The 23,564-nt window shown below is 36.3% G+C and overlaps 3 protein-coding genes across 9 annotated transcripts; 1 reads left to right on the top strand and 2 right to left on the bottom strand.

Annotated features, from left to right (window-relative positions):
• Nucleotides 1-3,674: 3,674 nt before the first annotated feature.
• LOC122135097 (uncharacterized protein C1orf127-like) lies at nucleotides 3,675-9,574 on the bottom strand. 3 transcript variants are annotated; one of them, XR_006153328.1, is made up of 6 exons: nucleotides 9,441-9,574; nucleotides 7,391-7,528; nucleotides 6,919-7,003; nucleotides 6,630-6,819; nucleotides 5,907-6,030; nucleotides 3,675-5,830 (listed from the first exon to the last, which is right to left on the bottom strand). XR_006153328.1 is itself a non-coding variant. In XM_042713332.1 (6 exons), exons 1-5 carry the CDS (start codon nucleotides 7,602-7,604, stop codon nucleotides 5,979-5,981), a joined length of 477 nt encoding a protein of 158 aa, XP_042569266.1. In that variant the 5' UTR covers nucleotides 7,605-7,921; the 3' UTR covers nucleotides 3,675-5,830; nucleotides 5,907-5,978. The 3 variants fall into 3 exon arrangements, 1 of the variants encoding a protein (XP_042569266.1); XR_006153327.1 differs by lacking the exon at nucleotides 9,441-9,574 and adding an exon at nucleotides 9,193-9,330; XM_042713332.1 differs by lacking the exon at nucleotides 9,441-9,574 and adding an exon at nucleotides 7,593-7,921.
• Nucleotides 9,509-13,950, top strand: tardbpa (TAR DNA binding protein a). 5 transcript variants are annotated; one of them, XR_002012829.2, is made up of 7 exons: nucleotides 9,511-10,168; nucleotides 10,370-10,533; nucleotides 11,052-11,192; nucleotides 11,382-11,567; nucleotides 11,652-11,736; nucleotides 12,539-12,685; nucleotides 13,400-13,950. XR_002012829.2 is itself a non-coding variant. In XM_042713331.1 (6 exons), exons 1-5 carry the CDS (start codon nucleotides 9,928-9,930, stop codon nucleotides 12,120-12,122), a joined length of 1,188 nt encoding a protein of 395 aa, XP_042569265.1. In that variant the 5' UTR covers nucleotides 9,509-9,927; the 3' UTR covers nucleotides 12,123-12,169; nucleotides 12,539-12,681. The 5 variants fall into 5 exon arrangements, 3 of the variants coding, with proteins under 3 accessions (XP_042569265.1, XP_042569264.1, XP_018933660.2); XR_006153326.1 differs by having other exon boundaries at nucleotides 11,397-11,567; XM_042713331.1 differs by lacking the exon at nucleotides 13,400-13,950 and having other exon boundaries at nucleotides 9,509-10,168; nucleotides 11,397-11,567; nucleotides 11,652-12,169; nucleotides 12,539-12,681.
• A 3,607-nt stretch (nucleotides 13,951-17,557) lies between these two features.
• LOC109060966 (6-phosphogluconate dehydrogenase, decarboxylating) lies at nucleotides 17,558-23,506 on the bottom strand. The gene is made up of 13 exons (XM_042713329.1): nucleotides 23,353-23,506; nucleotides 22,952-23,027; nucleotides 22,673-22,852; nucleotides 22,519-22,584; nucleotides 22,318-22,436; nucleotides 22,138-22,207; nucleotides 21,920-22,054; nucleotides 21,508-21,697; nucleotides 19,327-19,457; nucleotides 19,037-19,170; nucleotides 18,649-18,748; nucleotides 18,253-18,375; nucleotides 17,558-18,052 (listed from the first exon to the last, which is right to left on the bottom strand). The coding sequence occupies exons 1-13, from the start codon at nucleotides 23,442-23,444 to the stop codon at nucleotides 17,933-17,935; spliced, it is 1,536 nt and encodes a 511-aa protein (XP_042569263.1). The 5' UTR covers nucleotides 23,445-23,506; the 3' UTR covers nucleotides 17,558-17,932.
• Nucleotides 23,507-23,564: the final 58 nt, after the last annotated feature.

The raw sequence follows: 23,564 nt of genomic DNA on the forward strand, positions 1-23,564 counted from the left end.
ATCTTAGCAGTTTGCAGGGCTTTGTTTGCCGTTCTTTCAAGCAGGGGATAAAAGAGCAGCCTTGGCGTGCTGGCTCTGATTATGATCTAATTGTTAACATTCAGTGTGCCTTATTATCAATCTGGTGCCTTACAATGAGCAGTTAGAGCTTTGTTAGTGTTAGCAGAAGGCTCTGAGAGAGCGATTCTGCTACCGGTGGTGCATTACAGAAGTACTAGTTAGCGCTAAGGTGGCATGAGAGGAGCCCCTGCCGCCAACGACAACAACAAACAAACAGGAATTCATGGCAAGCGTTTATTATTTGGTTTAATTGCTCATCATCTGGAGGATCTGACAGTTGTGGTTAATGAGAGAGAGAGGAGAGGCGCAGGCTGTTGGCAGAGGGCTTCACGACAAAGAGGATGCTAGGAGAAGGGGAGGGAGAGTGGGGGAGTTTGACACCGAGATCTGGAGCAACTCATTCCAGTCGAACAGAAGCAGTGGATGTAAGCGAAATCATTTTCTAATCAAAATATCAGTCAGAAAAAGCCTTCGCTTTAGTTCAGCTGAGTTCTTTGTAAGTCTGATTAACCTGGATGTCATTAACGCACAATCACAAAGTGGAATCGGGCCTTGTGTGTAATCAGATGGCTAACACACACAGGATATCACAAAAACTGAACTCCTTCTTAAAGATCTCATCTGGGCTACAGGCCTGGACACAGTTCAAAAATGGGACCTCCCAGACACTTCAACTTCACGCACGTGCAAAACAAGTTCAAACTGAGAATCGCTAGAACAAGGCCTCGTCAGCTATAATGCTTCACATACTGCAAACATGGACTGCTTAATAGACTTCAATATGCAATATTTGTCAAAACTAAATCTAAATCTCCAAACTAAACCTGTCAGCTGCGTAAGTCTGTCTATCTTGCTTACTGCAGCATACCTGTCACAGTCAGCAAAGACGATGAAAAACTGTTAATAGATGAAGGATTCGCTATACAGGACTTTCAGAGCCCAACTGATCATGTGTGATTCTTTATCATTACAAAATTACACCAAAGGCTGTATTGTGTGGATATAACTTCTGACCTTTGAGAAATTACCATAGCTGACTTTGAAAAACAATTTCTTGTTCTAGTTCTTGTGGACAGAAATGTTTAAAAAGTAGGTTATTATAATAATGAAAAAAATTGTTTGTTTTATTTGATATAATTGTGGATTTGCTATAAAAAGTTTTTATTTTTTTTGGTTTTGATTATAAATGCTTTAAAAAATGTTAATGTTTTTGTTTTATTAAAAAAAAAAACATATTAAATTACCGAAATAAATCAAAAACCTATTTGAAATAAATGCATTAAATTGATCAAAAGTGACAATAAAGACATGTATATTTATAATGTTTTTTAAATGCTGTTCTTTTTAACTTTCTATTCAAAAAATCTTGAAAACAAATGTATAAATGTATAAAATTAAATAATACATTCTTGTTGAGCATAAGAGCATAAGAGACGTACCAACCCCAAACCTTTGAAAGGTAGTGTAAGTGGGGTTGAGCAGTGGAAATTTAACTAGTGAAAATGTTTGTATTTGTAATTTTTCTATTATAAATTACATAATTAGCAATTATTAACAATCTGACTGAAAATTTTAATTAAGTTCTTACATTTTTCTTATTTATTTGACATCGAAAATGTTCTTTGCTTTTAATTTTTCAAAACCCTAAAAAAAAAATTTATTTCCAGGTTTAAAATTTGATTTTCAATGTGGTCTCAGACTTTTGGAGCCCACAATTATGTTATAAAATAACAAAGTCCATTATATGTCTTGGGCTATTTTTGGAACTGCTTTGTATGATACACAAATGGGAAGCTGCAGATTAGGCCTAATGCACAAGCACAAATAGACGTTACATTAATCTTCATTTTAAAATGGTATATTTAAAATTGTTGCGAAGCAAACTAAAAACATGAAGAAAACAGCCAAAACACCACCAAACATTCATTTCAAAACATTATAATCCATGGCAAACTGAAGACATGAAGAAAACTGCCTCATCAGCATTAACTTACTAGGAGCAGCATGATGCCAATAGGGAACACCCTCCCAAAAATCACTGCTGCTAAACTCATTCATAAATATCCCATTGAAAAAACTCTGGCACTGCTGAAACACAGCTTATGCCTGCATTCTGCCCACTACTGCAGATCTGCATTCGCACACATGGGAATCATTAGGGCACACAAGTTGGCGAGTGTCCCTAGCAACCAGCTGCATCTGTTTATGTTTACCTTCACGCTCCTACCAGCTAATGCCATGAGTACATCTGCTACTGTGCAACCAAGCTGTGGTTACATGCATGGTTGACCCATGATTCTGTAATTGCCCAGCAAGTAAGATAAAGAGTCAGAGTGTAACCACCAAAGCCTTCCTTTCCCTTCCAAGAGACTCTTTTCTCTGCCAACTCTTGTCCTGTTGTGGAAAGCTCATTGCTGAATTGGTTCAACAAATTGAGCTGCAATAGTAACACTGCTTTCACAAACCAGAGCAAGAAATACACTGTATATTAAAAAAAAAAAAAAAAAAAAAAAAAAAAAAAAAAAAAGGCTCAGTTGCTGTCTTAAATGTATAATCAACTTGGTTGTACAAGTCAATTTAAATTACATTTTTTTAAAAAGTCAAGTTAAATTTCATATAACTCGAAATTGCTCAACTCATTTTGATGAGTAAATGTAAAAAACATAGGTTGCCATGATTTATTAATCTTCTCATTTTTTACAGTGTACCCTCACACACTAATGTGTATAATATATATATATATATATATATATATATATATATATATATATATATATATATATATATATATATATATATACTCATACCAAAAGTCATTTGAAACACATTTAAAGCTAACTTGTAGGTTTATATATTTAGCTGTAGAATTTTTTTATGATATATTATAAAAAATATATTTGTACAGTTAGAATTATATTTCTAAATTTGTTACACAGACACACACACACACACACACACACACACATTTCTATTTTAATCGCAGAATATTTTCTTTATTTATCTAAAGTCAAAGGGAACATTATTAATGTTTGTTACTGTTAATATTTATAAATATTTTATTGTTACAGTTATAATCAAATTAAATATTATATATATATATATATATATATATATATATATATATATATATATATATATATATATATATATATATATATATATATATATAAACACTAACACTGACTAAAGTTTCTTTGTGAATTTTGTTAGTATTATTATTATTCCAAAGGAGGGCTGTAATAATTCTATATTAAAAAAAAACACACACACTGCAAGAACAAAGTTGTGCTAATGTGTGAATGTTTAGCTCATATCGTTATCAATTATGACACTTAAAGACATCTCACAGATGTCTATGAAAAAGAAAAGGAGGGGGACATGAAAAGAATTTTTAAGCCTACACAAATAATATAATGGCTCAGAACAGCCACATGAAAGACTTGAGATGTTGGTGCACTTTGTGCTGTTATTGTGTTTCCTGTTCACAACTTCATGCAACAGATGCCAAAGAAAACTCTAGCAGCGTGGCCCCCCTCTGACCCCCTGGGTGAGAATTACACTGTGCCAGAGTGCAAAGCTCTAGAGGACACAATATCCAATGCATACAAATGTGCTCTTGTTTTGTCATTTAATATAGAACACATACTGTTAGACATTAACAAGATGAGGATGACAAAGGGTGTTCTTTAGTTTGCTCAAATATCGAGGCTGTAATCACAATAAATTTTATGAGTGTCAGTGGTCTTTCTTCCACATGTTTAGAATTTAGAAGAATATCTTGACTATGTTACATTAAAATGACCTGCCCTTTCAAAAGTCTAATTGAATTCATTCAAGCATGGGAAATTGCATAGTAAAGGCAAATTAACTAACCTCACATCTGAGGTTGTTTTCCCACTAAATCTAAGAATGTACATCAATGTCGAGTTATTTATGTCTTAACAATATATAAAAAAAAAAAAAATTAAGCACATAAAGTGTCAGTCATGCATATGCATAAAACACACATACACACACATATATATGCGTTTTGAACAAATGATACTGACCTCAAAATGCTAAGTTTTAGACACGTTTCTCACTGCCTTGGAGTGACCTGGAATCTTCTGCAAAAGCCAAACATTGAACAACACTGACCTCTTCTGGCTATTCCTCATACTGCCACTGAGAGCTAGTCCGCATCTACTGTACCTATAACTAAAGGGAACAAGATGTACACGTAATAATTACAGCTACAATTACTGTTCACATCCCTGAATAAAAAAAAATAAATAAATTAAAAAAATTCCCTCGTGTTGTAGAGTGATGCCACATGGAAGGATTTAGCAAGAAAGCATCTCTGGTTCACATTATGGCCATCCAGAACACAAACACAGCATGGGTTTTTAGTAAATAAACACTTTGTGTATTAATCCAGATCACATATCAGTCATAAGATTATCTGTCATTTGTTTTATTTTCTCACAAAGAAACCTGCACTATTTAAAATACCTATATATCTACAAACTGAACACTGCAACAATATTACAGAAATATTACTGTCATTCATCAGTCATTTTTACTAGTATCAATAATTTAGACAGAAGATAGAGCCAGTTGCATTTGTAAGAAACAAGTGAGTGAGTCCGCTGTGTGATACAAGAGACATGAAAAAATGCCAGTATGTAATTGTTAAATGTCTAAATATTTAACTAATTAAAAGAATGATTTAATTATGTTCAATCTTTTATTTTTTATTATTATTATTTATTAAAAGTATATCAAGCAAATTACAAAATGTCCAATTTGTTTTATGTACGGCAGCATACAGTAATCAATACTGTACTTTTTTTTGTATTTAGAATTATTATTAACCAACCGAACGGATATGCAGTGATATGAATGTTGTGATTGACCAATTAGAATAGAGTATCTCTGTTAGGAGAGAGCTGTGTAGTAAATAAACAATCTTTACCGCTCTGAATAAATCGAAATAATCAGACACTACAAATTATTAAAGAAATTGTACTAAAAGGCACTATAATATTACAATATGCGTAAGGAAATAAAGTAGAGAGCTAAGAATTTTGCCCCAGTTGCTAAACTGCCAGGCCCTTTCTGTCATTCAGGGAAGTGACAGGGATGAATTAACTCCAATTTTTTTAATTCTAGACACCACATTTATTCCTGGGACGTGACAGACACAGCTGAGGGAGTTCTGAGACAGTAGCTTGTATTTAAATGGCACGACCAACGCAGTCTTAGATGTAATCATTCCCCACATGTGATTCCAACGCCACTTTGCTTGTCAGCAGAGAAGATGCATGGGTCCACTTGACTGTTGTGTTGTAAATCCCAGTCTGAGTGAAAATGGTGCTTAAATGTGTAGCTGTATTTCAAACTGTGATTACAACTGTTGTGATTAATGGACTTCCAATAGTAATAGTGTTGTTTGGAAAATCACTGACACGTGTGCAGTTGGTACCTGCACCGTTCTGCATTGCAGCCCCTCACAGTCAATAATGCACAGATGAATATATTGTCACTATCTCCGTTGATGATGTACTAAGAGCATCAGATGTTTGGAGTTGCTGGATTTGTACTGAGGTTATACTGGTTTCTTCATCTGCTGTCTGTGATGCTGTAGACATCTCTGGTTGCACAGGAGAAAACTCTTTGTTGGAATCACCAGGAACTTCTGGCTTGTCTGTAATCCCCTCGGATGAAAGTGTTGCCACATTAGCTTCTTGTGGGTCATCATGCGTTAAATAGAGGTGTGATTGTAACATCTCTGAAAAACAGCAATTGTAGCAATTTGTAGTTTTAAATACCTGATTGAGGACTCAGAGAGTCGAAAAGTAAATAACCTGAACAAGGTGAGGTGTTTTCCATGGTCCAGTGCATCGTCTGAGTTGTCTCTTTAAAGGTGAGAATAGCATCTATCTTGTAGAAATTTTGTTGAAGTTTTTCACCTGCCTGATCAATGCACTCCTAAAAAATAGAATAAATATATTTTTTTAAATCACATAGTTTTAGCCAATTACAATATTTTATCAAATTATAAACTATAAAAATGTATTTCTAAATAAAATGAAATCAAAATGCAAAAATCATTATTTGAAAGCTCTAAGATGCAATATAAAATAAAATAAATTTATATATACACACACACAGTATATATGTAAAAAAAAATTATATATATATAAATAGATAACACACAAAAAAAATTATTTTATAATATAAAAATCACAGTTTTTCAATTTTAATATATGTAATTTATTCCTGTGATGGCAAAGATTAATTTTCAGCAGCCATTATTCCACTCTTCAGTGTCATGATCCTTCAGAAACTCTTATAATTTGCTGATTTGGTACTTAAGAAAACTTCTTATCAATTTTAACATTTTCTTTGATGAATATAAAGATTAAAAAGACTGCACTTGTTTGAAATAAAAAATAAAATTACATTTTAAATATCTTTACTGTCATTTTTTATCAATTTAGCCTTCATTGCTGAATAAAAGTATTGATTTTTTTCAAACAGTCCTTTGAACAGTAATGTGTATATATTTAAAGTTATAAACAGCTAACATTTTTCTGTTGAATGTGGGAATGATAAGATGCACAAAGTCAGTTGTCTCTGACCAGTTGAATGTGTCAGTCTGTTCCACAATCACAGAGCTTACTGACAGGGTCTCATTTTGATATCCACCTCTTCTGGTCAAGCCCATACGCCGTTTATAGACATGCAGCACCATGTCTTCAGACGACAAATTGTTCACTGAAAGAAACATGCAGAATGGCTATTCAAATATGTAAGATATAAAAAAAAATTAAAAATAAAGATGATAAGTGCTAAGATATGACCATAATAACTAACCGTTTGGACAGGTCGCCTCCATGCTGTAGGCGTAATGCCCACTGACCAGTTTGAGAGGTAAGAAATGTCCTTCAGATTTGAAAACCTAAAAAAAAAAAAAAAAAAGTTGACTTTTAATGAAAATAAACCTCTGTACAAACGACTGTTTAAAGCGCACAATCGATTAAATGAGGTTAACAGAAAATTCTTCAGCCAGTTTGTATATTTTTAACTCTAGCACAAATCCAAAAATATGCTATTCAATTACATACCATTAGGTGGCACAATTTAGTAAATTCTAGTTCAAACAGGGGTCAGAAAAATTATTAACAAGGGCTTTCAGCTGCAAACATGCAAGAGAAAGGGACAAAAATATTCCTCAAATAGAAAATAATGAACGCCTCCTTTCCCTTTCTGTATATAAAAGATGTATATGTGTTCTGTTGATAAATTATTTAAAATTTTCACAGCCACAAACTGACAGCAGTCTTACCTGCACAGGACTCAAGATGATGTTTCTTCTCCCCTGAACTGTTGTGTTTGGTTTGTGCATTTCAACATTTACTTGAATAAGACTGGAATCCTCCAAAGCCACCACCAGACTCCCTCTCAAGGCCAGAGACCAGACAAGCTGATTGGACAAATAATTTAAGGAACATTCCACATTACATACATTCAAATGTTCATAGCCTCACATATTGGCACATTATTCCTGTTATCCACCGGGATCTCTCTGGTAACCTTGAACACCATCACACTGGATGTATTCTCTGTTAGGAGGCGCTGACACTGCTGGACACTTCATCATTAACTTCTGAGTCCTGCCCCCAAAACGACTTACTCTCTTCAGCAGGCTTAGCACAATCACATAATTACCATGCTGAAAAATCACTACAAAATGTTAATGTTATTCTGAGATACAGTGAAAAAAAGGCTCAATGTTTATATTAGCAACACACTGCAGAAGCAAATATGTTTCAGTGACAAACAAGGACATTTTCTGACCTCTAACTAAACAAATCGTTTAGATTCTCCTTAGACACCAAACCCACTGAAAAGAGCAAGAGATTTATAAAACTTATTTTATACATCGTTTAGAGGTTATCATTTCTGTTATAAAAAAAATTTTTATCATTACTTCAACAAAAAATACATTAAATAATATTGTGTTATCATTTCTGTTATAAAAACTATTTTTATTTGTTTGTCAACATCAAAGTCATTATATAAGATGTTCAATATGCAATTTTAATCAAAATTGATGGTGCACTGTCTTTATTAAAAACTATTTCTAGAATTCCAGCAGAATAACAGTATTTCCTGAAAGGAATAACAGCACTACAATCCAATAAAATGTGTTTTACAGACAGAAAATTCTGTTATAAAGTACATAAATTGGATCTTAACCAAATAATAAAGAATAATCTGTCAGTCTTATCCTACAATTAGTATAAATGACATATCAATTATATCAAAGTGCAAAATATGAAAAATAGTGTATAATATAGTGTAACGTGGATTCTTGTAATTATGTGATACAACTGCTTTTATAATGCTAACAAGTCAGCTGTGTTTGGCCTTTTAGGTTACAAGTGAGTGTGAGAGCAAGGCTGACCCACTTCATCATTAAATTATACAACACGTATGTAACTGTGAAAAAAGCAGTGGAAGGAGGGAAACCTGCACCTGCGTGGGAATAAAAATCTCTTTCTTTCATTCACTCATTGTAACTCACATGAGGCTTTACCTTTTCCAATAAAAATGCCCTGGCCACTTCACGAGTTAACAGTTGTACTCAAGAACTATGCAAGATTACAGCATAGTAAACCTTCATTCATTTATGATTGGGATATAAAATTGCATGTTTATAGGTAGAATGATATATTGATTAGCCTACATTATGTTTGGCTGTGTCATTCTTGGCCATTACAAAACTATAAAAAACAAACAAACTGTAGGTCCTAACAACACCCATGAGATGGCCAGTCAAACCATTTCGGATTCCAAAAGTGAAACCAGACATTGTATGATAAAGCCTTTCAACTAAAATAAAATTTTACAGTATTAAAAAACAGACAAAATGATCACAATTTTTTAAGTTTTAAGCTATTAAAGTACACAATATTTTTAGGTGATTCAAGTTATTACAATTTTTATTTTATTTATTTATTGAATAGTTTTGTCATAAATAGATCGATTATTTCACTGAATCAACTCAGGTGCAGACTGGTAATATTACAGGCCTTTGTATTGTTTTCCAGTGCTTTTGTCTGTTCTAAATCTGATGTAACGTACCTGCAAGATGCGATACGAGGAGAAGCTTTCAACACTACAGTGGATTCTTGTATATTTGACATCATTTCAACCTCCTTAAATAGAAATAACCACCCCACCAGTCCAACAAGATCATGAACAGGCACGACAAAATCACACCACCTGATACAGTACACCACAAACTACGTTATGCGTTTAAAAAGTAAACATATTACGTGTACAAACCACTGATCTATATATGTTCTATATTATAGATCAGTGGTACAAACCCCTCTATGTGCTGTGATGCGACGCTCCAAACTGATGATGTCATTCCTTCAGTGACGCATCTGGTGGCCATTTTATCAGTTTAGGGGGTCGAAACGGCAACTGGATGCATTAGTCCACACGTTTTTGTTATTTTATTACTTTACGTTGCTTGTTGTAATCACAATAGGTAGATAAACAAGTACAGTCGATGACTAGGTGTTTGTACACCGTGAAAATTGGCGGGAACAGGGTGCGACGCGACGCGTCATTCATTTCTAACGTGCGAGCGGTTAGCAAGTAGCTTAGCTTAGCTAATGGCGCCCCGCATTATTTGACAAAAGTCGCACGTAAACATTAGACATCAGACTTGTTGCCAGCCAATTTGTGGTTGTGTTTACTTCTGAGGTCTTTCCGGTGTCCTAGTTTCTGTTTCAGCCCTGTTTGTTGTCTCATAGCTGAATTATTGATCTTGAAGCTGTCAGCACAGCTCGCGCTCTTGGTGTAAACATGACTGAGTGTTATATTCGCGTCGCGGAGGACGAGAACGAGGAGCCGATGGAGATCCCGTCCGAGGAAGACGGCACCGTGCTGCTCTCCACCGTCTCCGCGCAGTTTCCCGGTGCCTGCGGCCTTAGATACCGTAGCCCCGTGTCTCAGTGCATGAGAGGGGTCCGACTAGTGGAGGGGGTTCTTCATGCACCCGAATCAGACTGGGGCAATCTGGTGTACGTGGTCAACTATCCAAAAGGTAAAATCAGATCTGGTAGTATTGGGTTTATTTGATTGTAGTGACCAAATAATATGGGGCTTGTTGATGCACAAAAAATATGGTCTTATATCATTCATTCACCCAGTTTTCCCACTACTAATGCATATTGCGCTTGTAAATGAAATCTAATTAATTGTCTTAAAATAAATCAAGTAACTATAATAATAAAATACCATACAGATAACAAGAGGAAGATGGATGAAATGGATGCTGCATCGGCTGTGAAGATCAAGAGAGGTGTGCAGAAGACATCAGATTTGATTGTGCTTGGGTTGCCATGGAAAACAACAGAGCAAGACCTTAAAGATTACTTCAGCACTTTTGGAGAGGTGATCATGGTGCAGGTTAGTGTGGACACTAAATAGTTTACCCCAAACAAATACTCACCCTCTTATATGATGACCCTCTTATATAACTCACCTTTATATGATGGGTTTTCATCTGTGAAGCATAAAGGATTTGCTTTGAACAATGTTTATGTTGCTCCCTTTCATTCAATTTAAGTGAATGGGGACTGCCAAGGGCTTTTTAGTCTGTCAAGCTCCAAAAATGACAAAAAAAGCATCATGGCAGTAGGCAATAATCATTTTCTGCAATATTATAAAAGTCTTTTAGAACTGTACAATAGCTTTGTGTCGGAAAACAGACTGAAATTGTAAATTATTCCAATCTTACCTAGACCTTAGACGTTTTCAAAGTACTCTTGTGTTTGGTTTTATTTTTTATTGAAATGCTAAATACACAGAAAATTTTGGACATTGGGGGGGGGTGACAAAGAAAGGAAAGTCATACAGATTTTGAAAAGTATGAGTATTTTTGGGTGAACCATCCCTTAAATATCATGCATGTCCTGCTCCCGCAGGTGAAAAGAGATGCAAAAACTGGAAATTCCAAAGGATTTGGCTTTGTAAGATTTACAGACTACGAAACACAAATAAAAGTCATGTCCCAGCGGCATATGATTGATGGAAGATGGTGCGACTGCAAACTTCCAAACTCAAAGGTATTTCAGCAACACTAATGCCACGTAATACCACACATAGTTCACATTTTGATAATTTATACTTGCACTTATAAGTATTAAATGGTTTAAATTTGAACATATACACATTTCATGTTTCAAATGTTTTGTGATGCCCTTGCTGTTGTGAACATTGCATGAGTAGACCCTGTTTTCTATTAAATGATATAGTATTTCCTGGAACAGGCTGGCCCGGATGAGCCTATGAGAAGCAGGAAAGTATTTGTGGGCCGCTGCACCGAGGACATGACAGTCGATGAGCTTAGACAGTTTTTTATGCAGTACGGCGAAGTCACAGATGTGTTCATTCCCAAACCTTTCCGAGCCTTTGCCTTTGTCACCTTTGCTGATGATCAGGTTGGTCTTCTGGTCTTTTTCATTCTCGTTATTTGGCTTGCCCTTATTCTCTTCTCAAATCAACACATGGTTGTTTTCCTCCAGGTTGCCCAGTCCCTGTGCGGTGAGGACCTGATCATTAAAGGAACCAGTGTGCACATCTCCAACGCTGAGCCTAAGCACAATAATAGTAGGCAAATGATGGATCGTGGGCGGTTTGGGGGGTTTGGGGGGCAGGGCTTTGGTAGTAGTCGCAGTCCCAACAGCAATGTTAATTTTGGGGCCCTTAGCTTGAATCCAGCCATGATGGCAGCTGCTCAGGCAGCACTTCAGAGTAGCTGGGGCATGATGGGAATGCTGGCCAATCAGCAGAATCAGACAGCCGCTTCTGGCACCACCCCTAGCGGACAGAACAGCGGTAGTAGAGATCATAACCCGAGTTACAACCCAGGCAGCAATAACTATAACAGCTCAGCTAGTCTTGGGTGGGGGGCGGGAACCAATTCAGGCACAGGAAGTGGGTTCAACTCCGGTTTTGGATCTAGCATGGAGACAAAGTCCAGTTGGGGAATGTAGAGGGATTTCAATTGGGTCTCGAAGTATCCTTATATCTAGATTATATGGTAAGTATTTTGAAAGAAGAAAGTTTAGTCAGATATTGTGTCCCTTAAATATTTGCCTTTGATTTCGTAAAACTGAATGTTCTTTGAATACATATAATGATTCCTCTTTAAGATTAATTTAGAGTGGTTGAATTTGTTAGAAATGAAATGAACACTATAAGTTTGTTTTTTTTCCTTATAAATATAATTTATTTTGTGTCAGGCATTCATTTTGCCCACATATCTGAGCATCTCTTACCATTTCAGTGCCCTCTCAAAGTACAGTACATTTAAATGTGCTCCATGTGGAAAGCCATTTGAGTTGTGTTCTCTGCAGTTTTTTTCCCTCAACGTTTTTTATGGTCAAGCCTTCATAAATCTCTTCTACAGTTCATCACCTCTTTTCCAATTTCCCGGGAAGAAGCCCCTCGTTGGCCGCAATGTTCGAGCGATCTCAGTATCAGTTCCCTTCTTCCCATGTGTAAATGCTTTGCCATCAAAGAGCACAGCTTCACTCTGCATATACTGTGTTAGACGGTGGGTGTTGTCTTTTTTTCCCTTTTTCATGGATGAAATCTGTCCGCTTTTTTGAGAGCTGAGAGTGATATGGTGATGGATTGTTGGTGCGCCACGAGTGAGAGACTGAATGAGCGAACGCGCTGAGAGAGAGAGAGAGAACTTGAACGCAAGTGTGCGATGGCGAAAAGCGACTTGACTGTGAGAAGAACGAGTGTGAACGAAAGCAGCGAGAGTTTTTTCTGTAAGACCATCAGAAGGACATTCATTTACATTCTTCTGTCCCTCTTGTTCTGTCTACCTTCCTCCCTTTCTTATATTGCAATCATATTTAAAGAGCTGCATTTAAAAAAAAAAATAGTGAAATGTTTAAGTGACCTACTAAGTATGTGTTCTTGCTTAATAATTTGATGTGAATGCTGTGTATGGTGTGATCTCACTGTTACTGAACTCATGTGTGAACGTGATGTGATGCTGTCTGTGGGGGGGTTCTGGGAGTGTGCGGTGAATGAGGGCGAGCGTGAGCTCTGAGTGGCTTAACTGGGGTGATGTATTGATGAAAGCGAAGAATGCTTCAAGAAGAGGTTGATTTTGTTGTGTTTTGAATGCTTTTTATGTTTTGTGAATCTAAGGGAACTCAAATAAAAAAATAATTTAACTAGTTATTTTGATAGTGGCTTATTTGCTTCAAGACATTAATTGAATTGCAAACACTTATTTAATTCGCATGTATAGGGACGTTGGACTCGGCTGGCCCAGGTTTACCTCAGAGCCATGAGTGAAGTCACTAACGGGAGAGCTGAAGACTGAAGTTCACACAGTTCTTCTGTGGGAGACTGCTGCTGTATGCCTTTAACCTGAAAAGGGACTACATCACTTCACTGTAACCAGATTTCCCTGGATTTCCTTTTATTGAAATTTCAATGGACGGTTCCCAATTGGCCGGAGTGCATGACTAAAGACAGTCCATGGCAATCTAAAAGCAAAGTTAAACCAGTGTGTTTATGGATCAGTCCTATTGCAAATGACTTCATGTTCATGCTTGTGTATTTCCAGCTCTGTTTTACGCAAGAAGTCAATGCAGTCGTTAAAGTCCTTCTTTTGTTTGATTGCTTTTACATGATCTGTCACACTGTAAATATAGTGTAGTGGAAGTTGAAAAGGCCTATTTTTCATACAGTGTTCTGTTGTGGGTGAACAGATAGGATTTACATTGCTATCAATGACTTGAATCACTGGCAGGATTTCCTTTTTCCAAAACACTTAATAAACATACACAGAGGAAATGTATCTCTTTTTATTTTTACCAGAAATGTTGTGTAATTGTAAACATTTAATGTTGGTGATTTGAAGTGTGAAAAAACATGCATTGAATTTAACCTACTGATTTAGTACAATGCAGAGTACTAGTTTTTAGTATAACGCAAACATACTATTTAGTAGTTTTGCTGTTTGTCTTGTTTGTGGAATATCAGTTTAACAAGCAGAGCTGCAGATAGTTTAACCTTGAAATAAATAACTGCTGAATATGATAATAAACAATGAATTTTATTAACTTTAACGATTTAAGAATAAACTTTAAAGTCCTTGTTTTTTGGATTTAACCTGCAATGTAGACATCTTTTTTAATATCTTAAATCTTTACGTTAACATGTATTATTTGAGTTATAAAGTTTAATTGAATGAAAGCCATTTTTTGGGTGGGACTACTTTCCTGAGCGGATGAAGATTTTGTCACAGGTAAGTACTACGATTGTTACCAGTAGACTCATCTGATGTCAGGTGAAGACGTATCAAACTCAAAGGCTTTCGGACAATTAGAAATCCAGACAGATGCAAGAAGAACATTTTGTTTCCCTTCGGATTAAAATTAACGGTATGTCAAACCCTCCGTTCCAAGTATAAGAAGTCAGATCACCTCTGCGGACGTGCTTAAGTTACCCGGACTACTTGCATTAACTGCGTCTTCATGACAACGAAGTTGGCTAAAAGCGATTCTTTTTCTTTAGTCTGATGTCAACATAACATTTGTCAGCAAAACTAAACTTTCTACTGGGTCCTGTTTACTTCTATCGTAAGTGACCTTCTTTGAAAAAGTATTTAATGGGGCTAAGTTATGTTTGAATAATCAAATATGGTACAAAGTAACGCGGTCGTCTTTGATTTAACCCAGAAAATCTCTTTAAGACCGTATACCCTGTCTCAAGTTACCAAGTGCTTTTGACATATGTATCAAAATACCACAAACCAACAACAACAACACTTCACATTCAAGCCACATACACGAGGAAGAAGTTTCTTTGTTTTTCCGTTAGGTGGTGCCAAACCTTCAATTAATAACGACGACACGTCACAGTGACGGTTGTTTGATTTTCTTAAGCAAAGCTATAATGACGTAGCATAGCGGTTTTATTTATAATTTTGAAGGTAGGACTGATATGAAGGGATTTGTAGAACTTTTATTACAGTATTTTAGTCTTGGATGTCACAGTATAAAGTGTACTTGCAAACGGCCATTTTATTTTTTGGAGAATAAGTAGTTTCAAAGTCGTTAGACATAAAATACAATACTGGAACAGCAGAAGCCAAGGCATACACATTGATCTTAATACAATTTATTCAACTGCAAAGGCAGGACTGTAGATTTCAGCAGACTCATTTGTTGTCTGTTCTGTTTTCCAGTTTAACATGAGGAGAAGGTCTTCCAAAAGAAGAGCTTGCAAGGAGATTTATCTCGAGGGGTTGGTTCAAAAACAGACTTCTCTTCCAGAAAATCAGGGTCAGCTAGTTCTTTACTAGTGAGGTTCAGCTCAGCCTTATCCGTCATCATCTTCTTCAAGTCCTTCTGGTCTTTGGTCAGTATCTAGAAGACGAGACACGTCTGTGAGCTTGAGTATTAGATCACTGCTATAGATTTTTAAAGCATTAACAGTATCACAACACTGCAGTCCACTTATTCTTAGCCACTGACAAAGATCTTAGGAAATACTATAATACAAATATGAGCCCATGCACCTTTTTTCCACCTTAAAACACTTTAAATAAGAGATTCACCTCATTGGTGTGTGATTGTTTGTCTTGTACAGGTGACGCCTCACCATACCAGACCACAAGAACCAGAGGAAACTGAACATGAAGATGAACATGCTTCTCTTAACCGCTGCTCGAGGAATCCCATCTAACTCCCATCGTCATGTTTTAGAGAGGTACCTTCACAAAAGTTACGCAGTACAGCCATTAGAAAATTACCTTATTTAGTAATATTTTTTCTAGGTTATTGTTCACATTTTTGGAACTATTTAATCTTATTGTGAGGACATCCTTTCATGCACAATTTTTATAAGGGTGCTTGTAAACTTAAAAACATTCATAATAAATGTACAGTAATTAATTTCATAATTCTTGTATGGAACTGGTATTATTTCAACAAAAACAATCGCCCACATGCTCTAAAAGGCACCTAGGTCACCTTAACACTACCCTAGCCATGCATTAAGACGAAACATGCTTTATTATATACATATTTTGGCTTTTAAAGAAAGTGTTGTTCTTTGGTATTTGTTTGTTCAAACTGCAGCATCTCGTGTTTGTGTTAGACTTCATCCAGACTCCAACCCAGCCGATGCATAATTAATCAGCAGACGGGTTAAAAATAGGTTCTCCACTTCCTGTCCTGCTCTCCATGCACTGAATTGTCTTGTTCACCATGATGATTCAGCATAGTTCACTTACGACTCCTTCACTATACTATTCTAAACTGCCTAGTTCTAGTGTGTCCTCTGTTTGAAGTGGCTTTTAATCACTGAGATGTTTTTTTTTTCCTGAGTAATCAGGCCATGGGCGTACTTAAACCCACCATTTCAAACAGTTGCTTCATAGTAAATAGCATAAAAAACATATTCTACCTAAAACGTATTTAGTAAAACAATAAGGTACAGATTAACACTCCTCTCTGGAGTTCTTGTAGCATTTTAAGGCTACTCTGTAGGGTAGAGCTTTATCACAAGCTCTCTCTATGTGGCTGGACCTTTTGTAAAACTTCACAAGGGAGAGACATCGTTGGTCACACATATATCAGAGGCACCTGCTGCTCTCTTCAGCTCTTAGATCTTTAAACAGGTTGGAGGTGAATTAAGGATATTGGTGCAGTGTGTCTTAACCAAGAGGAAATCCTATTTCAACACTAAATGTACTTTACATATCAGAAAGCATCATAGTAAAAATTAATTTTCTATATTTGTGCTACGTAACTGTCAAGATTTCATGTGAACCAGTAATGTAAACCTGAACAGTGTTGTTGTTGTTAAGGAAAATGAAATGAAAACATTTTTTAAATAAAATTTAACATAACTGGGAACTACTGAAACTAAACTATATTTTATTTTCATGACTCCAAAACTAACTAAAATACAGTAAAATGTAGATGCATGATTAATATCTTTTCAAACTCATGAGAAGCAATAACACTAGACTGTGCTGAGAAACTGGTAAATGTTTTTAAATGCAACTTTGGCAGCCTTTAAACTAAAATAAAAAATAAAATAGAAATAAAATAGAAGTGGTAAAATAGAAATAAAAACTAAATTTAATTTTAAAACTATAATAACTTTGGTTACTTTACCGGGATGTTTATTTGAGCATATTACTCAAGTGTCTTGGCTTAAATGTTAAAAATGGGTTATCGTTTCACCCTGAAAGAATAATCACTCAACTGAACCCATTATTACAGTAAACAAGCTCATTGCTCCAAAAAGTCATTTCTGCCCTCTCCTGGTGACAAAGTGGAAGTACATACAGATAAACAAGTTACATATCTAGCATTACTGTTAAAAATAAGCAGGAGTAAATCCTGTTTGCAGTAGACAGCATGTGAGTGAAGAAGACAAAAGCTAATTAAAAAGGGATTGAACTCTTTATTTAGCCTAATGCAGTGCAAGAGTTACCCATAATCCAGGGTTAACGCCGTGAACTCTGGGGGCAAAGCATGACCAGTCTACATCAAGAAGAATCTCAGAAACAGCACTCAGACTCAGAAATGAGGTGTTTGCAACAGTGGACCTTAAAACTACAGGACAGAGCTTACAAATAGTGTATTCACTATGATTTAGTATAAATAGAAATATGCATTTGAACACTCTTCAGTAAGAGCTCTACTGAGGGCTGAAGTTCAGCTCTCAGCTCTTCAGGAGGAATGTGCTCAGCTGCTCTGGTCCTTCATCAAGAGGAGATGATGTTCTTTGCAGTTTAACCTAATAACACTCTTGATTTTTAGGCATTATAGGATGATGACGACACTTTTCCTCCATGGCCTGTCCAGTTAGTGTGGATGAACTTTCCAGGGTTTGATAGCAGCTCATATGTGTGGGCACCAAAGTAGTCCCTCTGTGCCTGAAGAGTGACACAGTGTTAGAGGTGATAGCCAATGATAAATACAAAGAGAGAACAACTGCTTGAGTATTCAAATAAAAAGGAGCGACTCAAAAAGAGTCTGAAGCAAGAGTACTCTTATTCTAACCAAAAAGACAAAGTAATTATTTATTCTAATTTATCTTAGAGAGAGAGGGTTTGTGTGTTGTAGAGAGTTTTACCTGCAGCAGGTTTGCTGGGAGCATCTCGTGCCTGTAACCATCATAGAAAGACAGGGCGGTGGTGAAGCACGGCATGGGGATCCCCTGCTGCACACCTGTACTTACTACCCGACGCCATGAGTCCTGCAAAACACAACCAACGTACTGCTAAATAAAACATTCTACATATATTTTCAGGTGGCAGGTGGTGTCATATCAGTTTGGACTGTGTCCATGGTGTATATATTTGGAAGGCACTAAATAAACATTACTTTATAGAGGCACCTTACATATACATTTACATAAATGCATGTAAACAGGCTGCCATTAGTGCTGCTGATTTCTCTCTGGCGTATTTAGTGGGACTATTACAGGAAACAGAGCAATTTGTGGCCACTCTTGGCTCACTTCCTGTACCTGACAATCCTGTACAGCTTTGCTGAAGAAGTTATCCAGCAGCAAACTCTGCAGCTCAGAGTTCCGGTCAAACGCTTCCTTGATCTTTCCCAAGAAAACACTGCAAATGAAAGATTCATGACATTTATTCATAGCTAAGCTACAGTTATGATATTGTAAAATCAAACAGTTTCCTTAATTCTGTGCATGTGGGATTTTTACATGAAACATTATCACCACTTCCTAGTGTTTACAGAATTGCAACATTCACTGGGAGGAGAAAAGATGAAGTTTCATATGATTTCATTCTTGAGTATTTCAGCAGACACTGCCTTAAACGATAAGCAATCTAAATATAGCATAATAATATTTTAGATTTTTTAAATCACTGTGAGCAAAGTCTGCTTACCTGCGAATAATGCAGCCTCCTCTCCACATCAGGGCAATAGCACCATAGTTAAGAGACCAACCGAACTCTACTGCAGCCTGTCGGAGCAGCATGAAGCCTTGAGCATATGAAATGATCTTTGAGGCGTACAAAGCCTGAAAAAGAAATAACAATAAATATCCATCCAGTCAAAAACAACCCATTGTTAATAAACTCCATTAAATGCTTAACATTAACTGATGCACCTTTGAACATGAATGCAGAAAACCTATGCATGGATATAATTAATCCATATTTTAAGTTCATCCCACCTTTCTGATATCTTCAAGAAACTGTTCTTTGTTTCCAGTAAACTTGACACCCTGGGGACCGGTGAGGCTCTTACTGGACTGAACCCTCTCATCCTTCAGAGAGGAGAGACATCTGGCGAAGACAGCTTCCCCTGTGAGTGAAACAGTCATCTCCAGTTACAGTCTGCATCTCTGCTCGCATAATAAGATTATAATCATAAGTCAGAGAGACCACATGAGGAAACATTAAAACATTAGATAGTCGAAGCATACACACAACGACCTGATCATATTAACAAACTAGAAAGATTGTACAATAAGCGAAAATTACTTTGGATGTCTGCTAAATGAATCTCTATGCTCTCTTTATTACTGTGTTTATGTATCAAAATAAAAAAATAAAAATACATTCTCATATTTAAAAATAAATACATTATTATTATTGTTAATGCAATCCGGTGACTTAAAACGTGTTTTATGTTATTATTATTACTAAAATACAGTTACATCTAAAATTTAAAAAAGCATGTCTGAGTTACCAAATTGCAGTTTTTAATCAAAAGAAAATTATTTAGTTTTTAACTCACATTTTTTAGAAATTGTTGTGCATTGTGACATTATTTTCATGAAATTAAGCACATTTTCCCCCAAATTCCGAATAATGTAGTGCAAATATTTTTTTAGACTGATACTCATTTTTTTTAAATCCATGAAGATTTAATTTCTCCATTAATGTTTCACAGTAATGTGAATGTTGAAAATTGTATTGGTCCTTAAAAAGTATACATTTTTATTATGCAAACTTTTTATTTTTACTTTTTGATTTTGAGGTGAAATATGACATTTCTTTGTCAGATTCATCTATGACCTCTATAGAGCAGTTGTAATATTATAGTCTTCAAGACTCCAGTCACAATGTATAATTCAGTTCATATCTGGTAGCAGACCCTGGCTCTGTTGACACTGGTAATGTAGCTCTCTTCAGTGTACAGAGTAATCAGCCAGACTATTGTGAGAGCAGATCTTACTACATCTACAAACATGAGCGGCTGGAAGCAAAACCCTGAACTCAGCATGACTTTGTAATATAAACAAGTGTGGGAAGAGGCAAGTGGAGGAAGGAAGAAAAAAAAAAAAAAGTGGAAAACAGCGAGTCATGGTGAACTCAGCACTGGAATACAACCTATTGAGAAAAGAAAACCCTCCTCTACAACCATACAATTCATAGCTGCTCTCTCACGCTTCAGTGCTGCCCTTTTGTCCATTTAACTGACACTAAATATACAAGCCCATGTCCTGATCTTACAATTGCACATCAAGTCAGGTCAAATTTATTTACATAGCACTTTTCATAATACAAATAGTTTCAAAACAGCTTTATAAAAACATATGCATCAATGTGTACAATTATTGTGTTATTAACTGATTTTTGTGATTAGAGTGATCCTAAAGTAACATCTGAAGTCACAACTACAAGTTCAAACCCTCAGTCGACCACAGATCTCAATTTCCTGCTGGACCAGGCCAATATTTCTCATTTAAAATCTTATTTATATAAAAGTTTATTTTTTTTTTTCATTAAATTTTACATTTCCTTTACCATTTTTTGTTCTTTTTTTATTTCCAAATTTAGAAATACACTTTGAAAAATTACAAAACAATACAAAACAGTGCTGATTTGTCGTTTTCAACATTTTAATGGCGATCTAAACTTGCTCACCTTTATATAAAGCGGTTTTGAAACTCTGAAAAGTGCAAATAAGTAAGAAATAAATCTGACTTGACTTTCATAAATTGTTCATGATTATTCAACAATGCCTCATCTACATTAGCCTGCTAGATAACATTATTCTGATGAGAATTTGCAAAATTACAATTACAAATATTAAAGTTAGAAAAGGCATAAAAATAAATGTGGACGATTAAGTTATGGTAAATTTTTAAATGGCAAATAATCACTGGCCCAAAACTTTCACAATAAGCCCGGGACAGCGAGCCATCCTTATTGTTGAGCCCTGCACCAAGAGCCAGAACAGAAAATCCCACTTATGTCACATCAGCTGAAGAGGTGAACAGCAAAGCTGCTTATGGAGACGCTTCATTCAACATGTTCTTCTGAGGCCAAGTGACTTTTCCCCTCTATATCTACAATAACAGAGAAACACACCCGTACCTGGCAAATTACGCAAGATTGTATCTTACCTATCAATGTAACAGGTGTACCGTATTCCAAAGCGGAGATGGCCGTCCATTTCCCTGTGCCTTTCTGCCCGGCACTGTCTCTGATTTTGGGCAGCAGGTGAGTGCCGTCTGCGTCCTTGAATTTCAGGATATTGGCAGTGATCTCAATGAGGAAAGAGTCAAGCTCTGTCTTATTCCACTGATCGAAGGCCTAAAATAAAAGGCAAACAAAGAAATTTAGTCTTAAGAGGAAGCAGACCCAGACAGTCCTTGAGAAGGAACAGGGTGAGGTGTATTTCAAAATACAAACGAAACAAGGAAGAAGGAAACAGAAAAGATTCAATACATAGGGGATTTGAAGAATTACAACATCATGGACCGTTCATCTACATTACAAAACAACAGTAATTACAGAAGTGAGTTAATGTCGAACCTGAGCCATTTCACCATGGTCCATACACAGCACATCCTTCATCAGATGATAGGCCTCACAGATCAGCTGCATGTCACCGTATTCAATACCGTTATGGACCATCTTAACAAAATGTCCTGCTCCTTCATCTCCAACCTAGACAAATATACAAAGAATTTGGAGAAGTGCATTCACAGACTATATAAATGCATACACATCTATTAATAACTAATACTCACCCAGTCGCAGCACGGCTCTCCTGTGCCCACCTTGGCGGCAATGCTCTGAAAAATATCTTTTATGTGTGGCCTGAAGGAATAAAATAAAAATTAGATTCCATAAATGTCAACCAATGCACATACATATACATATGTATGTGTACATATGATTTTTTTTTAGGTGGACTTCTAAGTCCTCACCAGGCATCCTTATGTCCTCCAGGCATCAGTGAGGGTCCATAACGAGCCCCGTCTTCTCCTCCACTCACTCCACTACCCACAAACAGAAGGTTCTTCTCCTTCAGGCTCTTACAACGTCTCTGTTTGTGATGAGCATGCACATTCAGATCAAATACTGTTATCACTTCGCATATGACCAAAAGTTTGGATTGTCAAACTCACTGTTGTATCTGTGTACTCTGAATTTCCACCATCAATGATAATGTCACCAGGTTCAAGAAGAGGAACCTACAATACACGGAAAAAAGTGGGTTATTTGATCACTTTGGCATTGTGACAAGGCAAACTAGGGCCGTCGATTCATGGTGATGTTTACCAGTTTATCAATGAAGTCATCGACAGCTTGTCCTGCTTTGACGAGGAGGATGATGCGACGGGGTTTTTTGAGTTTAGACACCATGTCTTCAAGGGACTCTGCCCCGATCACCTTAGTGCCTTTGGCTTCATTGTTTAAAAAGTCATGGACCTTGGACACTGTCCTGTTGAACGCACACACCTGAGGAATGACAACAGTTGGAACATCTTACACCTGATGTGAGCCAACAGAACTGGTTATGCAAGGAAAAGTAGAAACACAACTGCATGAGTGACTTGCCACAAATCCATGGTCATTCATGTTCAGGATCAGATTCTGACCCATTACAGCCAGACCAATGAGAGCAATATCTGCTCTGTGAAAACAAGAATAGGCAGATTATGAGAAGCAACATTCATAATATTTGATTATACAGTGCAAATTTATGGAAATCAGTGATTATGACAAATGTCAATCTGACTGGCTGACAAAGAAGGGATTTCGACACTGTTAATAAACTGTGTTTGAACAGAAAAAGTGCTTGGATAATAAGTAGATAGATCAGTATAGATAAAATAAATGCTGATAATGTGCAAGAACTCTAACTAGATTATATTTAATTTTAATTAAAACAGACAAAAAGCGTTGTAGAAATTCAATATCATATCACCAAGCATTTTAAACGCGAAATGTGTACTTACTGAGCCATGGTTGAAAGTTGGTTCCGTCCTAAAATTACACTTTGGATCAGGGTTCTCACTACAGCAGCACCGTCTTTACTGAACTTCCTCATTCACGCAGCAGCGCTACAGCAACTCCCAATGAACACCCCCGACAGATTTCACTGCTCGGGGCGTCATTCTTTTTGCCGTCTGTGATTGGCGGAGACACTCTGAGCTGAGATTGGAGGCTG

Source organism: Cyprinus carpio, chromosome A23, assembly GCF_018340385.1.
Source record: "Cyprinus carpio isolate SPL01 chromosome A23, ASM1834038v1, whole genome shotgun sequence".
Taxonomy (NCBI): Eukaryota; Metazoa; Chordata; class Actinopteri; order Cypriniformes; family Cyprinidae; genus Cyprinus; species Cyprinus carpio.